Source organism: Nicotiana tomentosiformis, chromosome 7, assembly GCF_000390325.3.
Source record: "Nicotiana tomentosiformis chromosome 7, ASM39032v3, whole genome shotgun sequence".
NCBI lineage: Eukaryota > Viridiplantae > Streptophyta > Magnoliopsida > Solanales > Solanaceae > Nicotiana > Nicotiana tomentosiformis.
Genome location: NC_090818.1, coordinates 102,259,508 through 102,279,474, shown reverse-complemented (window position 1 = coordinate 102,279,474; position 19,967 = coordinate 102,259,508). Strand labels below are relative to the sequence as shown.

The 19,967-nt window shown below is 41.8% G+C and overlaps 2 protein-coding genes across 2 annotated transcripts; both read right to left on the bottom strand.

The window, feature by feature from the left end:
• Nucleotides 1–12,339: 12,339 nt before the first annotated feature.
• On the bottom strand, nucleotides 12,340–13,023 carry LOC138896115 (uncharacterized). The gene has a single exon (XM_070180895.1). The coding sequence runs from the start codon at nucleotides 13,021–13,023 to the stop codon at nucleotides 12,340–12,342; it is 684 nt and encodes a 227-aa protein (XP_070036996.1).
• A 4,119-nt stretch (nucleotides 13,024–17,142) lies between these two features.
• On the bottom strand, nucleotides 17,143–17,598 carry LOC138896114 (uncharacterized). The gene has a single exon (XM_070180894.1). It carries the CDS (start codon nucleotides 17,596–17,598, stop codon nucleotides 17,143–17,145), a length of 456 nt encoding a protein of 151 aa, XP_070036995.1.
• Between the last annotated feature and the right edge of the window lie 2,369 nt (nucleotides 17,599–19,967).

Genomic DNA, 19,967 nt, shown 5'->3' with positions numbered 1-19,967 from the left:
TAACCATGTGAAAAACATCACAAACCTTCCTTTCAGCATAACTCTTTTGTCTAGACTGCGCCGTGCGTAGCCGTTCCTAAATCACTTTGACCTTCTCTAAAGCATCCTGAACCAAGTCAGTACCCAATAGCCTAGTCTCACCCGGCTCAAACCAACCCACTGGAGAATGGCACCGTCTTTCATACAAAGCCTCATACGGAGCCATCTGAATACTCGACCGGTAACTGTTATTGTAAGCAAACTTCACGAGTGGCAGAAATTGATCCCAAGAACCCCCAAAATCAATGACACAAGCGCGTAGCATATCCTCTAATATCTAAATAGTGCGCTCGGACTGTCCATCTGTTTGAGTGAAATGATGTACTCAACTGAACCTGGGTGCCCAATTCTCGCTGCACTGCTCTCCAAAACTGTGATGAAAACTGCGTGCCCCGATCTGAATTGATGGACACTGGCACACCATGTAGGCGAATAATCTCGCGAATATAAATCCCAGCCAACCGCTCTGAAGAATAATTAGTACCAACTGGAATAAAATGCGCGGATTTGGTCAACCGATCTGCTATCACCCAAACAGCATCAAACTTTCTCAAAGTCCGTAGAAGCCCAAATACGAAGTCCATGGTATTACGCTCCCATTTCCACTCCGGAATTTCAAGCCTCTAAAGTAATCCTCCTGGTCTTTGATGCTCGTACTTTACCTGTTGACAATTTAAACACCGAGCTACAAATCCAACTATATCATTCTTCATTTGCCTCCACCAATAGTATTGCCTCATATCCTGATACATTTTCGCGGCACCTGGATGAATGGAGTACCGCGAACTGTGAGCTTCCTGGAGAATCAACTCACGTAAATCATCAACATTAGGCACACATAGCCTGCCCTGCATCCATAATACACCGTCATCTCCAATAGTGACTTCCTTGGCATCACCGTGATGAACCATGTCCTTAAGGACAAGCAGATGTAGATCATCATATTGGCGCTCTCTGATGCGATCATATAAAGAAGACCAAGAAACCACACAAGCCAAAACTCGATTCGGCTCGGAAACATCCAATCTAACAAACTAGTTAGCCAAGGCCTGAACATCCAAGGCTAAACGCCTCTCTGCTACCGATAATTATGCTAAGCTTCCCAAACTCTCCGGCTTACGACTCAAGGCATCGGCCACCATATTGGCCTTTCCGGGATGATAGAGAATGGTAATGTCATAATCCTTAAGCAACTCCAACCACCTTCGCTGTCGCAAATTAAGATCCTTCTGTTTAACCAAATATTGTAGACTCCGATGATCGATATATACCTCACACTGGACACCGTACAAGTAATTTCACAAAATTTTCAAGGCATGAACAATAGCTGCTAACTCAAAATTGTGGACCGGGTAAATCTTCTCATGTACCTTTAACTCTCTGGATGCATAGGCAATCACCCTACCGTCTTGCATAAGCACTGCACCGAGATCGATATGCGATGCGTCATAATACACAGTATAAGACTGTGAACCTGTAGGCAACACCAATACTGGAGCTGTAGTCAAAGCTGTTTTGAGCTTCTGAAAGCTCTCTTCGCATTCATCCGACCACTTGAACGGAGCACCTTTCTGGGTCAATTTAGTCATAGGAGATGCAATAGACGAGAAACCCTCCACAAAGCGACAATAATAACCAGCCAAGCCGAGAAAACTCCGAATCTCAGTAATTGAAGATGGCCTGGGCCAACTTTGAACTGCCTCTATTTTCTTTGGATCCACCTTAATTCCTTTACTGGACACTATATGTCCCAAGAATGCCACAGAACTAAATCAGAACTCACACTTAGAGAATTTGGCATAAAGTCTCTCCTCTCTCAGCCTCTGTAATACAATACCCAAGAGTTGTGCATGCTCCTCCTGGCTACGTGGGTACACCAGGATATCACCAATAAATACTACAACAAATAAATCAAGATATGGCTGGAATATACTATTCATCAAATGCATAAAAGTTGTCGGGGCATTGGTTAGCCCAAAAGACATCACAAGAAATTCATAGTGGCCATAATGAGTTCTGAATGTCATCTTTAGAATATCCGAATCCCGAATTTTCAACTGGTGATACCCAGTCCTCAAATCAATTTTGGAGAACACCCTCGTCCCCTGAAGCTGGTCAAATAAGTCATCAGAACGCGGCAAGGGATATTTATTCTTGATTGTAACTTTGTTCAACTGCCTATAATCGATGCACATCCGCATAGTACTATCTTTCTTTTTCACAAACAGAAACGGTGCCCCCCAAGTGACACACTAGGCCTAATAAACCCCTTTTCAAGGAGTTCCTAAAGTTGCTCTTTCAATTCTTTTAACCCAGTTGGTGCCATATGATACAGAGGAATATAAATGGGCTGAGTGCCCTGCACCAAGTCAATACCAAAATCAAAATCCCTGTCGGGTGGCATACCCGGCAGGTCTACAGAAAACACATACAAAAAGTCTCGCACGACCGGTACTGAATCAATAATAGGAGTATTAGCATCAACATCTCTTACAAAGGCCAGATATGACAAACATCCTTTTCCAACCATACGTTGGGCCTTCAAATAAGAAATTACCATGCTAGGAACAAAATCTAGAGAACCTCTCCGTTCAACCTTTGGCAACCCCGGCATTGTCAATGTCACTGTTTTTGCGTGACAGTCCAGAATAGCATGACATGGAGACAGCCAATCGATACCCAGGATTACATCGAAATCAACCATACCGAGTAATAAGAGATCAACTCTAGTCTCCAGTTCCCCAATAGCTACCACACACTACTGATACACACGGTCCACAGTAATAATATCGCCCACTGGTGTAGACACACAAACAGGTGAAACTAAGGACTCATAGGGCATGTCCAGATAATGAGCAAAATACGATGATATATATGAATAAGTGGATCCAGGGTCAAATAATATAGAAGCCTCTTTGTGGCACACTGAAACAATACTTGTGATCACTGCATCTGAAGCAACAACATCTGGCCTGGCAGGAAAAGTGTCACGACCCAATTTCCCCTCTGTTGGGTATCGTGATGGCACCTAGTCTTACGGACTAGGTAAGCCTAACATTTACTGAGTAACAACAATAACAAATGAAATCTAACTGTCCCAAAAATGGTAGTACAAGTCATAAGCTCTATAGAGTTTACTACAACTTCCAAATACAACTGTTCGGAAGTAAGTAAAAATAGTGTAAATACAAAATAGAAAGGTGACTCTGAAGCTTGCGAACGCAACGACAGGTTTACGTTGAGTCTCTTCATCAAGGATCCGCACAGCTACTAACGATCGATACCTGGATCTGCACAAAATGTGCAGAAGTGTAGTATGAGCACACCACAGCGGTGCCCAGTAAGTATCAAGACTAACCTCGGTGAAGTAGTGACGAGGACTAGTCAAGACACCCACTGGTCTAATAAACTGAACAAGCATAAGTATAGGGATGATAGAACATGACATCTATCTAAGGACCCCGCGATATGACTAACGACATAGCAACTGCAATAAGGAAGAAAAACAAAACAGTAAGTCAACCTGTGACACCTAAGCATGGAAGATTAGCAGCTACGAATAGAGATATAACCCCATGGGAATCTACCGGGATACCGTCCCGTAGTCCCGAATTAATTATGCAGTACGGGATGGGAGAATCTCCCGGAATACGTCCGTAGTCCCAAAATAAATATGCAGTACTGGGGGATCTTCCGGAATACGTCCGTAGTCCCAAAGTAAATATGCAAGACAGGGGGATCTCCCGAAATACGTCTGTAGTCCCAATTTAAATATGCAGTGCTGGAGGATCTCCCAAAATACGTCCGTAGTCCCAAAATAAATATGCAAGACATGGGGATCTCCCGGAATACGTCTGTAGTCCTAATTTAAATATGTAGCACAAACAACAGAGATAGCAACTATAACATGACAGAAACCTCGTACATCACCACAACAAGTACAAAAGCAACAATGACAGAGATGCAAGGTACGGTGAGCAAATCAACTCAAGAACTTAAATCACAAGAACGGTAGAACTCATTCACAAGGAATAACCACATTAAAGAATGCTAGGCACAAGGAGAACAACTTAACAAGGTAAAACAAACAAAATGTAGCAACAATTCCATAATATTCAAGTCAACAATAAGAAGCCAACACGAGTCAAATAGTTCCAAATAATGGCAAGTCAACTAAGATATAGGTTATCTAAACTCCTTTTGAGGTTGAGCAATTACGAGGTATATTCAACAATCCAAGTAAGGATAAGCAGCGGAAAATATCATAACTCCAATTAAGACTAAACAATTATAGGATGAGAAAATAATAATTTCAATTAAAGATAAGCAGTTATGGAAAATATAGCACAACGATAGAAGAGGTAAAATCTTTGGTTAAGTCGAATAAGGGTCAAATAGACAGTAAGAGCGAATCCTGAAGCAATTATCTCTAATCAAAGCATGTAGAGGTGAAACTAGCAATTAGGAATTCAAGCGTATCAAGAACAACATCATACACGGTGAATATAAGGACTTCAGAACCCTAAAAGGCCAACTTTCCACAAATAAGTCCGAGCACGCACTCGTCACCTCGCGTACACAGACTACAATCAACATAGTTGACTCAAATCCTAAGGGGTAGTTCCCCCACACAAGGTTAGGCAAGATACTTACCTCGAATTGCTTGACTCAATCCGAAACCACGCTCTTGCCACGAGTATCCAACTCCGAATGGCCCAAATCTAATCAAATCAATTGCATAATGTAAATAATACTACAAGTAACTACTTTAGCTAATGAATTCGAAGATAAGGCAAGAAAACAGGAAAAATGCCCAAAATGTCTTCCCGGGCCCACGACTCGTAATCGGGTAAAAGTTACCAATTTAGAACACCCATTCACTCACGAGACCACTCATACAAAAATCATCTAAATATGATGCCTAGAACTCGATCAAAACTCAGAATTTCGATTGGGGAACTCCCCCCCCCCCCCCCACACATTTCTTACATTTCTCACCCAATTACCTTGCTTAAATGAGGAAAACTACAATACATTTATGCAATAAAACCAAATTCGAGTAAGAAATCGTTACCCACAAGATTCCTCTGAAAATTCCTCAAAGAATCGCCTTCTCTCGAGCTCAAAATCAAAATAGAGTGAAAATGAACTAACCCTCGATTCCAACCCCTTTTCTGCCCAGCGGTCCTTGCACCTACGACCATTTCTTGCACCTGCGGAAGTCACTAACTCCCACAGTCTCCGCACCTGCGAGCCTTCTGCGCATCTGCGGGCATCGCAGATGCGGAACCTCCTCGCACCTGCGACCCCAGGCCAACTCTCAATTCTCGCATATGCACTTCCATCTCCGCACGTGCGAGTTCGCACCTGCGGTTCCGACTTCGCAGGTGCGAAACACCAGACACCTGAAAAACAACAGCAATGACCTAAGTCCAAAAATTCATTCGTTAAGCATCTGAAACACACCCGATGCCCCAGGGACCTCAACCAAACATACCAACCAATCCTATAACACCATACGATCTTAGTCGAGCCTTCAAACCACATTGAACAACATCAAAAATATGAATGGAGTACGGATTCAAGCCTAAGGAACTTTGAATTTTCCAAATTCTACAAATGACGCCGAAACATATCAAACCTACTCCGAATGACTTCAAATTTCACACACAGGTCACAAATGACACTACGAAACTACAGCCACTTCCGGAATTCCATTATGGGCCCGATATCAAAATTTTCACTGCTGACCGAAATGGCCAAAAATCTAGCTTTCGCCAATTCAAGCCTAAATCAGCTACGGACCTCCAAAATACATTCCGGACGCGCTCCTAAGTCCAAAATTACCATACAAAGCTGCTGACATCATCCATAACTCATTTCGGAGCTGTTTACACAAAAAGTAAAAATTTCGGTCAAATTCTCACTGCTTAAGCTTCCAAAACTAGAATCCTTCTTCCAATTCGACTCTGAATCATCCGGTAACTGAATCCAACCATGCACGCAGGTCGATATACATAATGTGAAGCTGCTCAAGGCCTTACGCCTCCAAACGGAGCTTAAATTATCAAAATGACCGGTCGTGTCGTTACATTCTCCCCCTCTTAAAACAAACATTCATCCTCGAACGTTCCAAGATTCGCCTCGAACTCATCAAATCACTGAAAGCACACTTCCAACTTACACCCGTGGGTGATCCCGCGTCACCCCAATCTACATAAGCTTGACGACACCATATCAACTGCAATTTAGCCTTTCTACTAACACTGATAAGCCTAATACCCCAAATTCTCACCTTCTATTCATTTACCAAAGACCCGATTCTAAATCCATATCCGGTATCAGTCTCAACCAGCTGCACCAACTCATGCATACACCCACAAGGTACGACCACACAACATAACACACCACACATAGGCCCTTAATAACACTTCTGATCCCAATAGCTACCCGAAATCAACCCAGCACCGAAAATTAGCCTCATATCTGATAGAACTTTGTTTCAAAGCGCCATATCACTGATAATAATGCAAGAAATACGAAGACCTCATAATTTGACACCCGAATCACCAAGCCACAACTAACACCACCGGGCACACACCCCATAAGCTAAAACTCAAGAAGCACAGAACGAAATTGACTGAATATGAAAAGAGAAACACATAAGGAAACTACCCAACAAGCCCGACAGGCACAACTCTCTATCAATACTAACCTACAAAAAAATATAACAAGGAAAGAATTAAAGCTTATGAACAATCACAAGGGTCCCATCCTGATATAACTTCCACCGCGGTACTCAGCCCGGTTCAAACATATCGAATTACAAGAGATCACGAGGGTCTCGCCCTCAACTCTAAATCACATATCGAATATATATCATACCAATTGAAATCTTCCACTAACTCAGCTCTGCCAATAGGTCACAACACTCGCTGAACTCTCACCCCGGTAGAGTATCAAATCACAGCTCGTAACCAAAATACTCAGGAAAAATCACATCAAGCTTACCATGATGAACAACAAGGACTCACTTCTAGTCTCACCACTCTCAATGATGAATAAAAACAACGATAGACACAGGCTACCACTCATAGAATCTCCCAACAGGAGAAAACACGAAAATAGAGTGCAAAGCATGAAACTCACTCATAAATGAAGCAACAAATAAGGGATTCGTCTCGACCAGCAGAACTATAATGAAATAAAAATGGTTCCCCTCTATAACAGATCAAAACATACTTGTATGATAATATCTAGCACAACGGCCTCCATCCTACTATATGAAACACATCAATGGGTCGGGCCTCCCCCTCTTGGGCGCCATCTACTCACCTGAATAACTCGTTGTGACACACCTGCCCGAAGCCTAGGACAATCTCTCACCATGTGGCTGATATCTCCACACTCAAAGCAACCTCTCTACTGACGTGGCTATGGAAACTAAGTAGTACGAGTACTCTGAGACCCATGAGCACCTGAAACACTGCGCGAAGCCGGAAGTGAAACTGAACTGGCTGACCCACCAAACTCCTACCATGTCGTACCCTGCCTCCAAAATAAGGACCAGTAGATCTCTCCGGTCTACGAGGCCTCCTCGCCTCCTTGTACTCTCTCTCCTGATCTCGTATGTTCTCTCGCTCCTGGTCACACATGCCCTCTAACCGGCGAGCGATCCCTACCACCTGCTAAAACAAAATATATGACTCCAACTCTCGAGCCATACTGAACTGAATATCATGCCTGAGCCCCTCAATGAATTTATGGACTCACCCTCTAACTGAAGCGACCAAGGCAGGTGCATGCCTGGCCAAATCACTGAATGTAGGAGGGTTATATCTCTTGAACCTTGCAAATCTAAGCTGGCCTTCCTCGGATATTGCTGCTCTGACCATAAGCTAAACTGGAACCACAGCCTATGTCACCATGACACCTGGAACCTAACCAACGTGAACTCGCTGCTCTAGAGTGTGGGCGGCGGGAGTCTGGGCTCCTCCCCCAGTCTGTGAAGTAACTGGTGCAACCGGAAATAACCCCGCCTAAGCCAATATACCAAACATGCTCAGGAACTACGCTAAAGTCTCCTGAAGTCCAGGGGTAACAGCAGGCGCCTCCGGTACTTGCTCCCCAACTGGAACTACTGCTGGCGGCTCCCCAACTGCTGCTCTGGTAGGTGCCCTAGCTGCGGCACGTGCTCCTCGTCGGCCTCTCCTCTGACCATAACGGCATCTACTCCGGGGGTAACATCATCAGGAACCGCAGCTCGCGTCCTCACCATTTGTGAGAGAATGGAATGGTAAATTTCAAACTTCAAGATCAATGAACTCGCACGATAGGAATGAAGGAAGTGAATTTGTCCTAATAGTTCTGTAGCCTCTCGAAGATAAGTATAGACGTCTCCGTACCGATCCGCAAGACTATACTAAACTCGCTTATGACTCGTAGCACCTATGAACCTAGAGCTCTGATACCAACTTGTCATGACCCAATTTCCCCTCCGCTGGGTATCGTGATGGCACCTAGTCTTAGGGACTAGGTAAGCCTAACATTTACTGAGTAAAAATAATAACAAAGGAAATCTAACCGTCTCGATATAAAAATCTTTATAAAATTTATAATTTTCCAAAATCGGTAGTACAAGTCATAAGCTCTACAGAGTTTACTACAACTTCTAAATACAACTGTTCGGAAGCAAGTAAAAACAGTGTAAATACAAAATAGGAAGGTGACCCCGAAGCCTGCGAACACAGCGGCAAGTTTACCTTGAGTCTCCTCAGCAAGGATCCGCACAGCTACTAACGATCGACACCTGGATTTGCACAAAATGTGCAGAAGTGTAGTATGAGCAAACCACAGTGGTGCCCAATAAGTATCAAGACTAACCTCGGTGAAGTAGTGACGAGGACTAGTCAAGACACCCACTAGTATAATAAACTGAACAAGCATAAGTATAGGGATGACAGAACATGACATCTATCTAAAGACCCCGCGATATGGCTAATGACATAGCAACTGCAATAAGGAAGAAAAAAAACAGCAAGTAACAGCGGAACACCAGAATAAGACACAGATTAATGAACGGAAACACAACCCAAATCCGAAAATCATAATACAGTAAAGGCAAGTAGTAACTCAGCAACTGAAATAGTTTTCACATCAGGTCTCAGCCAACAAACCACAATAAATTAGTCAAATCCTTCAAGTGTAAACTTTCACCCATAAGTTTTTTTAAATTGAGGTCTTTAGAAAATAATCCTTTCCAATAAGAAATTATTTTTGAAATTTATTTCCTTCAAATAAATATCTTTCAAACATAGTTCTTTCAAGATAAAAACCTTTCAAATATAAACTTTTCAAATAATTAGCCTTCAAACATAGTTCTTTCAAGATAAATACTTTTCAAGTATAACCCTTTCAAATAAATATCCTTCAAACATAGTTCCTTCAAGATAAATACATTTCAAATATAAACTTTTCAAGTAATATCCTTTGAGTATAAGTCACCCTATAACACCTAAGCATGGAAGATTAGCAGCTCCGAACACAGATATAACCACAGGGGAATCTATCGGGATACCGTCCCGTAGTCCCGTAGTCCCGAATTAATTATGCAGTACGGAGGGGGGGGGGATCTCCCGAAATGTGTCCGTAGTCTTAAAATAAATATGCAGTGCTGGGGGATCTCCTGGAATACGTCCGTAGTCCCAAAGTAAATATGCAAGACAGGGGGATCTCCCGGAATACCTCTGTAGTCCCAATTTAAATATGCAATGCTGAGGGATCTCCCGGAACACGTCCGTAGTCCCAAAAATAAATATGCAAGATAGGGGGATCTCCCGGAATACGTCTGTAGTCCCAATTTAAATATGCAGCGCAAACAACAGAGATAACAACTATATTATGACAGAAACCTCGTACATCACCACAACAAGTACAAAAGCAAAAATGACAGAGATGCAAGGTACGACGAGCAAATCAAATCAAGAACTTAAATCACAAGAAAGGTAGAACTCATTCACAAGGAATAACCACAGTAAAGAATGCTAGGAACAAGGAGAACAACTTAACAAGGAAAAACAAACAAAATGTAGCAACAATTCCACAATATTCAAGTCAACAATAAGAAGCCAACACGAGTCAAATAGTTTCAAATAACGGCAAGTCAACTAAGATATAGGTTATCTAAACTCCTTATGAGGTTGAGCAATTACGAGGAATATTCAACAATTCAAGTAAGGATAAGCAGCGGAAGATAATCATAACTCCAATTAAGACTAAACAATTATAGGATGAGAAAATAATGATTTCAATTAAAGATGAGCAGTTATGAAAAATATAGCACGACGATAGAAGAGGTAAAATCTTTGGTTAAGTCAAATAAGGGTCAAATAGACAGTAAGAGTGAATCCTAAAGCAATTATTTCTAATCAAAACATGTAGAGGTGAAACTAGAATTTAGGAATTCAAGCGTATTAAGAACAACATCATACACGGTGAATATAAGGACTTAAGAACCCTAAAAGGCCAACTTTCCACAAATAAGTCTGAGCACGCACTCGTCACCTCGCGTACACAGACTACCATCAACATAGATGACTCAAATCCTAAGGGGTAGTTCCCCCACACAAGGTTAGGCAAGATACTTATCTCGAATCGCTCGACTCAATCCGAAACCACGCTCTTGCCACGAGTATCCAACTCCGAATGGCTCAAATCTAATCTAATCAATTGCATAATATAAATAATACTACAAGTAACTACTTTAGCTAATGAATTTGAAGCTGAGTCAAGAAAATAGGAAAAACGCCCAAAACGTCTCCCCGAGCCCACGACTCGGAATCAGGTAAAAGTTACCAATTTAGAACACTCATTCATTCACGAGACCACTCGTACAAAAATCATCTAAATCCGATGCCTAGAACTCAATCAAAACTCAGAATTTTGATTGAGGAACCCCCCCCCCCCTTCTTACATTTCTCACCCAATTACCTTGACTAAATGAGGAAAACTACAATAGATTAATGCAATAAAACTAAATTCTAGTAAGAAATCGTTACCCATAAGATTCCTCTGAAAATCCGTCAAAGAATCGCCATCTCCTGAACTCAAAATCAAAAAATGGAGTGAAAATGAACTAACCCCCGATTCCAACCCATTTTCTGCCTAGCGGTCCTTGCACCTGCGACCATTTCTCGCACCTGCGCCTACCGCACCTGCGGTCTAACCAGTCGCACCAGACAGGTGCGAAACACCAGACACCAGAAAAACTACAGCAATGGCCTAAGTCCAAAAATTCATCCATTAAGCATCTGAAACACACCCGAGGCCCCCGGGACCTCAATCAAACATACCAACCAATCCTATAACACCATACGATCTTAGTATAGCCTTCAAACCACATTGAACAACATCAAAAACATGAATGGAGCACGGATTCAAGCCTAAGAAACTTTGAATTTTCCAAATTCTACAAATGACGCCGAAACATATCAAACCTAGTCCGAATGACTTCAAATTTCACAAACAGGTCACAAATGACACTACGAAACTACAGCCAACTTCTGGAATTCCATTCTGGTCCAGATATCAAAATTTTCACTACCAACCGAAATCGCCAAAAATCCAACTTTCGCCAATTCAAGCCTAAATCTACTACGGACCTCCAAAACACATTCCGGACGCGCTCCTAAGCCCAAAATCACCATACGAAGCTGCTGACATTATCCATAACTCATTTTGGAGCCGTTTACATAAAAAGTAAAAATTCCGATCAAATTCTCACCGCTTAAGCTTCCAAAACTAGAATCCTTCTTCCAATTCGACTCTGAATCATCCGGCAACTGAATCCAACCATGCACGCAGGTCGATATACATAATGTGAAGCTGCTCAAGGACTTATGCCTCCGAACGGAGCTTATATTATCAAAATAACCGGTCGGGTCGTTACAAAAATCATAGAATCGGGCCTGACCGCCACTTGATCGGCCTCCCCCTCTTGGGCGACCCTTAGCTGTCTGACCCCCACCTTGAGCTGGCTGGGCGGGTGGTGTAACTGCTAGTGCTGGTGCCATTGGTCGAGAACTATGTTGTAGAGCCCACTCAACAGCCTAGGACAATCTGTCTTGAAATGACCCAATTCTCCGCACTCGAAACAACCCCTTCTCTGATGGAACTGCTGCTTCTGATATCCCGAAGAATTACCTGTAGAATCCTGAGCAGACGAGGCATGATGAGAACTCTGTGGTTGTAGTGCACTGAATGAAGACTAGCCTGGGTGATCACTGTAAGAACCGTGGCTAGCTAATGCACCACGATGAGCGGGACGACCTGTCTGAGCATGTTTGTAAAAATGACCCTACCGCGGTAAAACTTACCCCTTGAAAGAACACCGCTGAAATCACCTGAACCACGAGGCCTCTTAGCCTCCCTCTCAACCCGTTCCTGGCTGCGAACCATCTCAATCTGACGAGCAATGTCGACCACCTCGTCCAAAGTAGCACCGGACAATCTCTCTCTAGTCATGAGTAATCGCAACTGAAAAGTGAGGCCATCTATGAACCTCCCGATCCTTTCCCTGTATGTGGGAATCAACCAGATAGAATGACGGGCCAACTCTGAAAATCTCATCTCATACTGCGTCACGGACATATCACCCTGATGAAGCTGCTCGAACTGCCTGCGCAGCTCCTCTCTGTGGGACTGAGGCACGAACTTCTCGAGGAATAGACCAGAGAATTGCTGCCAAGTAAGGGGTGCTGCGCCGACCGGCCTACACCTCTTGTAAGCCTCCCACCATCTGAAGGCAGCCCCAGAAAACTGAAAAGTAGTGAACGAGACACCACTGGTCTCCAGAATACCCGCTATCCGAAGCATCCACTGACACTTATCCAGAAAACCCTGAGCATCCTCTGACTCAGCACCGCTAAATGGTGGAGGTTGAAACCTCTCAAATCTCCCAAGTCTCCTCTGCTCATCTTCTGCCATAAAATGAACTATCGGGGCCTGAGCAGCTGCAACCGGCTGGGCTAGTAGTGCCCCCGGTATATGAAGTCCCTATACTACCTGGTTTGGAATACGGGCAACAGGGGTATGAGTACCTCCCCCGGTCTGAGAAGTGGCAGGTGCGGCCCGAGCCGAAACCACCTGAGCAAGACCAGTGCAAACTGTCAATATCTGGGCCAAAGCCTCCCGAAGGCCTGGAATCTCAATGGGCATAGCTCGTGCCTGAGCTGGTCCTATCGGTTCAGCTATATCTGGAATATGCACCTGAGCTGGAGCAACTGGTGGTACTACAGGGGTTGGTCCAACTGTGGTACAAGCTACACCTCAACCTTTACCTCGGCCCCGGCCTCTACCACGTCCCCGGCCTCTCGCGGCCCTAACTGGTGGCACTGGTGGCTGACCATCCGATCCGGTAGTATGTGTTCTCACCATCTGTGAGAGAATAGAATAAAAGAAATTTAGTTTTTCGGAATCAACAAATTCGCACGACAGAATACAAGAAAGTAAAATTTTCCTAAAGGTTCTGCAGCCTCTCGAAGATAAGTACAGACGTCTCCGTACCGATCCGCAAGACTCTGCTAAACCTGCTCATGACTCGTGAGACCTATGTAACCTAGGGCTTGGATACCAACTTGTCACGACCCAAAAGTCTAACCTGTCATGATGGCGTCTATCTCAAAACTAGGCAAGCGAACAATCTCATTAAACCATAATTTATTTTAAGTATGAAAATATAATATTTAAATACAATACAAAAATCTCGCAAATACCGATACGAACACTCCCAAAATCCGATGTCACTGCGTACATGAGCATCTAATATGAATACAAGTCTGGAAAATACAGTCTATAATAGTCTGAGACCAAATATAGTAAATGAGGAGATAAGAAAGGATAGGCAAGGTCTACGAAACACGACAGCTACCTCAGAATCTCCAGAATAAACAGCTGTGCAAAAGAATCAACACCCGCTATGTCCGGGAACACCTGGATCTGCACACGAAGTGCAGAGTGTAGTATGAGTACAACCAACTCAGCAAGTAACAATAATAAATAAGGAATTAAAGATAATGATGAGCTACACAGTTATAGTTCATTTTCAGTAATTCCAGCAGAGAGTAAACATGTTATCAATTCTGGCAGTTTAAGTCAAATCAGTTTTATACAGTTCAAGTTCATGTAATCCGGATATAAAATCTTTCAGAGAATTTCACAACAATGACAAATAGCAACTAAGTGCAACAACAAATGAAAAGCAAGTATAGCCTCTCAGGACAACAATGACTCACTGGGCTCCCAGCCCTCAGCACTCACACTCAATGGGTACCCGCGCTCACTGGGGGTCTACAGATTCCGGAGGGGCTTCTACAGCCCAAGCGCCAAAATCCGCACGGACAACTCACTTGCTGCACGGAAAACTCACGTGCTATAGTATCCTTACCTCACCGATAGGCCCTTGGCCTTACTCAGTCCTCAGCCTCTCTAGTCTCTCGGCTCTCGGAAATCACAAAGATCAATCCAAACAAAGATAACATAGTGTATCAACAAAATCAAGAAAGACTGAGGTATGATATGCAAGTAAAATCATGACTGAGTACAAGACAACAATTAGCAAATAACTCAACAAGTACGCGACCTCTGTGGGTCCCAACAATACTATCACATAGCCTAAGCATTATTTCTAACATGATTTACAATCAAATTCCTTCAACACATAGAGAGCATATAGCTAACAACAAGTTATTCAACTTTACAGTTTTACGGAACTGACCAAGTCATAATTCCCTCGGTGCACGCCCACACGCCCGTCACCTAGCAAGTGCGTCACCTCCAAAAAAATCACATGATACAAAACCCGGGGTTTCATACCCTCAGGACCAGATTTATAACTGTTACGTACCTCAATCCGAGCAATTCTTTATTCCAATAAGCCTTTGCCTCGCGAATTGGCCTCCAAACGCCTCGAATCAAGCCATAAAGAATTCGATTCAGTCAATAAAATTTATTGGAATTAATTCCATATGAAAATATAATTTTTTCCACAAAAATCCAAAATTTAACTCAAAAATCGCTCGTGGGGACCACGTCTTAGAACCCGACAAAAGTTACAAAATCCGAAAGCCCATTCCACCACGAGTCTACCCATACTAATTTTACCAAAATCCGACCTCAACTCGACCTCCGAATCATCAAATCTTATTTCCAAATTTCTAAGTTCAAATCTCCGATTTACACCTCAAAAACATGTAATCTAGTCGGATTATTCGATCATAATTCAATATTATGGAGTATAAATGATCACAAGGAACTTATCTCAAGTTTTCCTTGAAAATCTATCAAAAATCGCCTCTCTTCAAGCTCCAATTTTTCAAAAATGGCGAATGGGACGAAGTCCCTTGCTTTATAATTCTGCCTAGATAGCCCTCGGTCCTGCCTCGATATTAGCCTTTGATCGTGGTCCTAGATCCTGGGCCTTGATTCTGACCCTCGATCCTGACCCTCGATCATGGCTTCGATCACGTCCCTCGACCCTGGCCTTCGATCGTGACTTCGATCCTGGCTTCGATCATGGCCTTCGACCTTGCCTTCGATCGTGGCTTCGATCCTGGCTTTGATCATGGCCCTCGACCCTACCTTCGATCCTGGCTTCGATCATGGCCCTCGATCCTGGGCTCGATTCTGGGCTCGATTCTCGGCTCCCCGAATTTCCAGCAGAAGGAAATTGCAGCAACTGTTTTAGTCCAACTTTTAATCTGTTAACCATCTGAAACTCTCCCGAGACCCTCGGGACCTCAACCAAATATACCAACAAGTCCTAAAACATCATACGAACTTAGTCGAGTTTTCAAATCACATCCAACAATACTTAAACATGAATCACACATAGATTCAAGCCTAATGAACTTTGAAACTTTTCATTTCTACAAACAACGTCGAAACCTATCAAATCACGTCCGATTTACCTCAAATTTTGCACACAAGTCATAAATGATATAACAGACCTATTAAAATTTTCAGAATCGGATTTCGACCCCGATATCAAAAAGTCAACCCCCAATCAAACTTTCCAAAAGATTAACTTTCGGCATTTCAAACCTAATTCCTCTACGGACCTCCAAATAATTTTTCGGACACGCTCCTAAGTCCAAAATTACCATACAGAGCTATTGGAATCATAAAAATTCAGATCTAGGTCGTTTACATATAAGTCCTCATCCGGTCAACTTTTCTAACTTAAATTTTTAATTATGAGACTAAGTGTCTCGTTTCACTCCGAATTTCTTCCGGACCCGAACCAACTAACCCGGTAAGTCATAAAACAACTGTAAAGTATAAATTGAGCAGTAAATGGGGAAATGGGGTTACAATACTCAAAACGACTGTCCGGGTCGTTACACCATAGTTTTAAAATTCTAGATCTGCATTTGCCTATAACAACAATATTTATCATTATAACGGGTAAACTCATTGTAAAATTACTTCTCTATAATAGCCTTATTGAAATATCTATGTATTTATTATTTATAATAACCAAACGCAGTCTACTAATTATAATTATTTTATTGGAGACACAACTTTGATAAATTTTGTAAGTTTCAACAACAACAACAATAATAACAACAACCCAGTATAATTTCACTAATGAGATCTGGGGAGGGTAGTGTGTACGCAGACTTTGCCCCTGCCATGAAGTAGAGATGCTGTTTCCATTAGACCCTCGGCATCCTTCCCTCCAAGAACTCCCCACCTTGCTCTTGGGGTGACTCGAACTCACAACCTCTTGGTTGGAAGTGGAGATTGCTTACCATCAGAGCAACCCCTCTGCCATTGTAAGTTTCAACAAGAAATCCAGAATGTTCCATAATTATAGAGCATCTTGAAGTAAAAAATTACACCATTAATTCCTCTCCTTAATTCATAAGAACAAGAAGAAGTAGATAAACACGCATAATGTCAACAACTGTGACACATCAAGTTGGTTACAAGTACAAATACATGCATAAAATAACATACAGATACAGTACATTTTATTTATTTCTATCCCAATAATTCCCATGCATGGATAGATTAACGTATAACACTACGTTACGTGATTATATATCAAACTTGGGCGAATAGGCCAACAGTGGCCTGAGCGACAAGTCCAATATTAGCGACCTGAATCACAGTAGTGCTATTGAGATTGACCTGAGCTTGAAGGAATCCAGTGCGAGGCAAGAGAGAGCATGAAAGAACTGGAAGATTTACTCTAACGTTGCATAGGGAGTTCGCGGTAAGGCTGTTTAAGTTAGTAACTAGAGCAACAAAAACTCCATTGAGATTTGTTGTAGCAACAGCAACCACAGTTGGAGTTCCATTAATATTGCAAGTGAGACTTGCAAGGATCCCAGCAATGCCAGTTCCTGGTAAGTTACCAGTTGCTGAACAAGCTAGGGTTCCATTCACTTGTAATCCTAACACATTTTGACCATTTATAGTTAATAATGCATGGGCATGTGTGGCTGTAGCTATGAAGAAAAGTGCTAGAGCAAGAATGGAAGTTGTGGAAGAGGCCATGGTATAGAGATATATGGTACTATACTTTAGTGTATTAGAGGAAATGCTTTGCTTTTAATTTGTGTTTTAGTTTCTAGGGAAAATTCCTATTTATAGACGATATATCCGTCTACCCATTGAGTATAAAAGATTTCTCAATTGTATCCGTAGAGAGTGGTGGGGGCTAGCTAGAGATTCTTCTATTGCAAGTTGAGGTATTGGCAATTGGCAACTTGATGAACTTCAACTTTCCAAGCATATATATTTTGGGTACACAAAGATAATGCTGCTGAATGACACTACCCACAATTTATTTTATGAATGTGATATCCGGAACACCCTAATCAGTCGTTAAAGAGGAAAACGCTCTAGTCCACCAAGGAAGGAAAGTCTTGGAGAAACGGTAAAATTGTCTTTGTGTGTCCTATATATAGGTTACGGATTCGAGCCGTGGAATCAACCACTGATGTTTGCATTAGGGTAGGTTGCCTACATCACACCCCTAAGATGCAGTCCTTCCCCGGACCCTGGTAACACGGAATGTTTCTTGCATCGGACTGCGCTTTTGCTCTAGACCATCAAAATTTTCTCCATAGACCGTTAGATTAAAGACGAATGTTTAATCCTATACATCTTTAGCCGGTGAACTAAAAGAATAAGGAACCGTGCGGGAAAATAATACTAGTAAAGTATTAGGAGATTGTTGAGTGTATTCGTGCCTTTTTTCCCATACTACAAGAAGAAAGCCCTACCTAGATAATGCTGGACATAGTGGCATTTTTATATAATTCAAAGTGTGGTAGCTTTAAATTAAAGTGCAGCGTCTTCTAAATTCTTTTATTTTCTTTTTCAATAAAAAGTTAAAGTGTATATTGTGGAGTAATCAACAGACAGTTTAAAGCAGGTGACAAAATTTGAATAAAATGTTGGAGTTCAGAATAACTATATTAGGTAATAGAAATTGCATAAATTAAGCGTTAAAAGTAGTTGATGAAGTCACTAAGACCTAAAATGGAAGATGCATATCTTCTAGAAATGGAAATTGTTGTATGATTCCACTAGTCTTAGTATTTTTGTCTTTTCAAACTTTCAGGGGTTATCTTTCTCCTCCTAAATAAACTTGAGGACATATTTGTTGTCTGTATTTTTCATTTAGACATTATGTTAAGTCCGTTTCATTTGAACACTTTAACCACATCTCAAATGTGTCATTTAGATACAAAATTGATAGTCAGCCAAATACAAAAAAATGTGTGTACTTCACACGCCAGAGTAAAAATAAGATAGGAACACTTGGATTTAAATGAATTAAAAAAAATCTTTTGAACTAAAGAAAAAGTTAAAAGAAATCTAATTTTCGGATGGGGTTGTATCGAAAGCTACAAAATGTCCTTTCTTCATCAGCCGACATCCACATTTCCTCCTCAGTGCCTTCCGGGAAAGTCCCGTCTGCAACTTATAAACAACCAGCACAAGGAGGTTCACGAGCCCACATGAGCTACAGCAATAAACAACCGCACATTCCACCGGCAACCCTTGTGAACAAGCGTTGTCTTTCAAATCCCCGTCGTGATGACGAATCTTGGCCCGATAAAAGTGGTCGCCACCGCTGTTCCACTAATACAGCTGAATCTATTCCTAATTCTCGAATAATAAAAAATACTTCGAGAATTGTATATAATAAAAAAAATACAATGTATTTGAGTTTATTTGTACATAATACAATGTATTTGTATCATTGTATGTGACTCAATAGGAAAGAAGAGAAAATTTTGCAGATATCTTGATTGATATATTACAAGTATTAGCTTCGGTATTTTTGTTGAAAGCTCAATAACCATGGTGTCGACCGCTAAACTCAAATCTGTTGATTTTCACAATTATTTTTAATCCATTTTCGTTATTCCTTTATTTTCATAGCCCACGTGCTTTTGATTTTTCAGGTTCCGGTTCATTTCGCATGCTCTAATCAGAGTCATTTTAAGCCTTTTCATTTGGCCTCTTTATATGGCAATTATTCAAATTGCAATGGACACATGTTTGGGGGTTTTTAGTCCGGCAATAAAAACTAAGACAATAAGGTGGATGGTGTTGGACTAGTGGAGAGATAGACGAAGGTGGTGGTGTGTGAAAGAGTAGGAGGAAAAAGAATGAGAAAAGAATTTTAAAATGAAAAAGTTAATCTCTCACGCTCTGAAAAATGGTGTAATACACGCGCTATGTCAATCACGAAGTTATGTCTAAATGACACATTTCAAATGTGATTGGAGTATGTCTAAATTCAACATTTCAAATGTGATTGGAGTATTCAAATGGAACTCAATTATAAAATGTCTAAGTGAAAAGTTTAAACAATTTTAAGGGGCTATCGATATATTTTGCCTTGTGAA

Bases quoted from the DNA above. Each gene is read 5' to 3' on its own strand.
- LOC138896114 (XM_070180894.1), bottom strand. From the start codon at position 17,598: ATGGCCTCTTCCACAACTTCCATTCTTGCTCTAGCACTTTTCTTCATA.
- LOC138896115 (XM_070180895.1), bottom strand. From the start codon at position 13,023: ATGGCAGAAGATGAGCAGAGGAGACTTGGGAGATTTGAGAGGTTTCAA.